Source organism: Propithecus coquereli, unplaced genomic scaffold, assembly GCF_000956105.1.
Source record: "Propithecus coquereli isolate 6110/MARCELLA unplaced genomic scaffold, Pcoq_1.0 Scaffold386, whole genome shotgun sequence".
NCBI lineage: Eukaryota > Metazoa > Chordata > Mammalia > Primates > Indriidae > Propithecus > Propithecus coquereli.
Window position 1 is genome coordinate 836,244 of NW_012149574.1, and position 1,452 is coordinate 837,695.

The 1,452-nt window shown below is 37.7% G+C and overlaps 1 protein-coding gene across 1 annotated transcript in view; it reads right to left on the bottom strand.

Moving 5' to 3' along the window:
- Nucleotides 1-1,452, bottom strand: part of GRAMD1C (GRAM domain containing 1C) — a 143,495-nt gene that overhangs the window by 72,546 nt on the left and 69,497 nt on the right. The window contains 1 exon segment of the mRNA XM_012652215.1: nt 163-278. Within this exon segment, the coding sequence (XP_012507669.1) occupies nt 163-278 (116 nt within the window).

A 1,452-nucleotide genomic window follows, 5' to 3' on the forward strand; every position in this document is an offset into this window, starting at 1 on the left:
TATACAAATGACACGTAAATGTATTTATGCATATATAAGTATAGATGCACAAATATAACATATTAATTTGCTTTGGAATTATCTAAAATAGATTGTTTTTAGAAGAACTGTATATATTTCTATCTATTTGTATCAACAAATCAAATGCAAAATATGTCTTACTGTCGTTTCCCATCTGAAGATGTTGCTATAGAAACACAGCCAGTTTTCTGAAAGGTATAGTCGCCCCTGGAGCAAAATGTCCCTCTGAAGAGCACAAGCATAATCTATATACACAAAAAATGAGAAACAGCTTATTCACAAAAATCTGGCAACTTAATAAACATTATACTATCTCAACACATGGAAAGTCATTACTTTTTGCTCACTGGTTGGTTCATTCATTCATTCATATACTTTGGACACCATACACCAGATGTTTTGCTGTACACTGTACAACACTAGGGTTAGCAGAAATGGCTCTTGCTCCCATGGACCCAGCATAGTGGAAAAGCAAAAAACAAACAAATAAATACAAAAGTAAGTATGATAATAACCAAAGTGTGGAAAAAGCTGTAAGAACCTATAACAAGAGCTCTGCAGGTACAGGAGGCAGGGCAGAAAGAGAGTACACAAGGAAGGATTCCACTGAAAAAGTGGTCTTTAAGACCTAAAGATCAATAAAGGGTCAGCAGGCTCATCAGGGCACATGCAAAGGCCCCTTGGTAGAAAAAACAGAGCACACTGGAAGAACTCTAAGAAGATAGATATCTGGGCTGCAGAAGCTGGGTCATGTGTGGTCTCACAGGCCATGGTAGACTGTGGACTTCATGAGAAGCCACTGATGAGCTTTACGTGGAAGGGACAGGATGGGATGTGTATTATTAAAGACCACTTTATTCACATTGAGAATAGATTCTGATAAATCAGGTGGAAGTCCAGGGAAAAGCTGATGGTGGCTCAGACTAGGAGGTGACAATATTAAGAGACAGAGTAGTTAGATTCAGAGATATTTAGGTGATAGTAGAGATGGAGAACTGGTGATTGATTAGATGCAGAACAAGGGAGAGGGAGGGGTCAAAGATGACTCAGAAAACTGTATACATTTTAAGTCAGTTTCAAAGTCGATCCTCTCCACCTCATCACTGAAACCCAGCAAATCAAGAGTCTGCCTACCAAATAAGTTAACACCATAACACCGTGCCTCCAAGGTTAAGATCCGGCTCTGTGGCCAGTGTAAACTGTATTGCCAAATTATCAGTAATGCAAGATATAAAAGGCTGCTGTGAGGAGATTTAGCTTAACTGCTAAATTTTAAAACTCTATAAAGTAATTAGCAATTTTAGGTACATGTTACGTAGATTTAGTCATGTTAAATGTCTAAGCAAACACTAAAAACTGAGCAAAGTAATTCAGTCTTTCACAATGCTTCCTTCAGCAAAAACAAAACTGAGATGCCACAAAACAAAAATT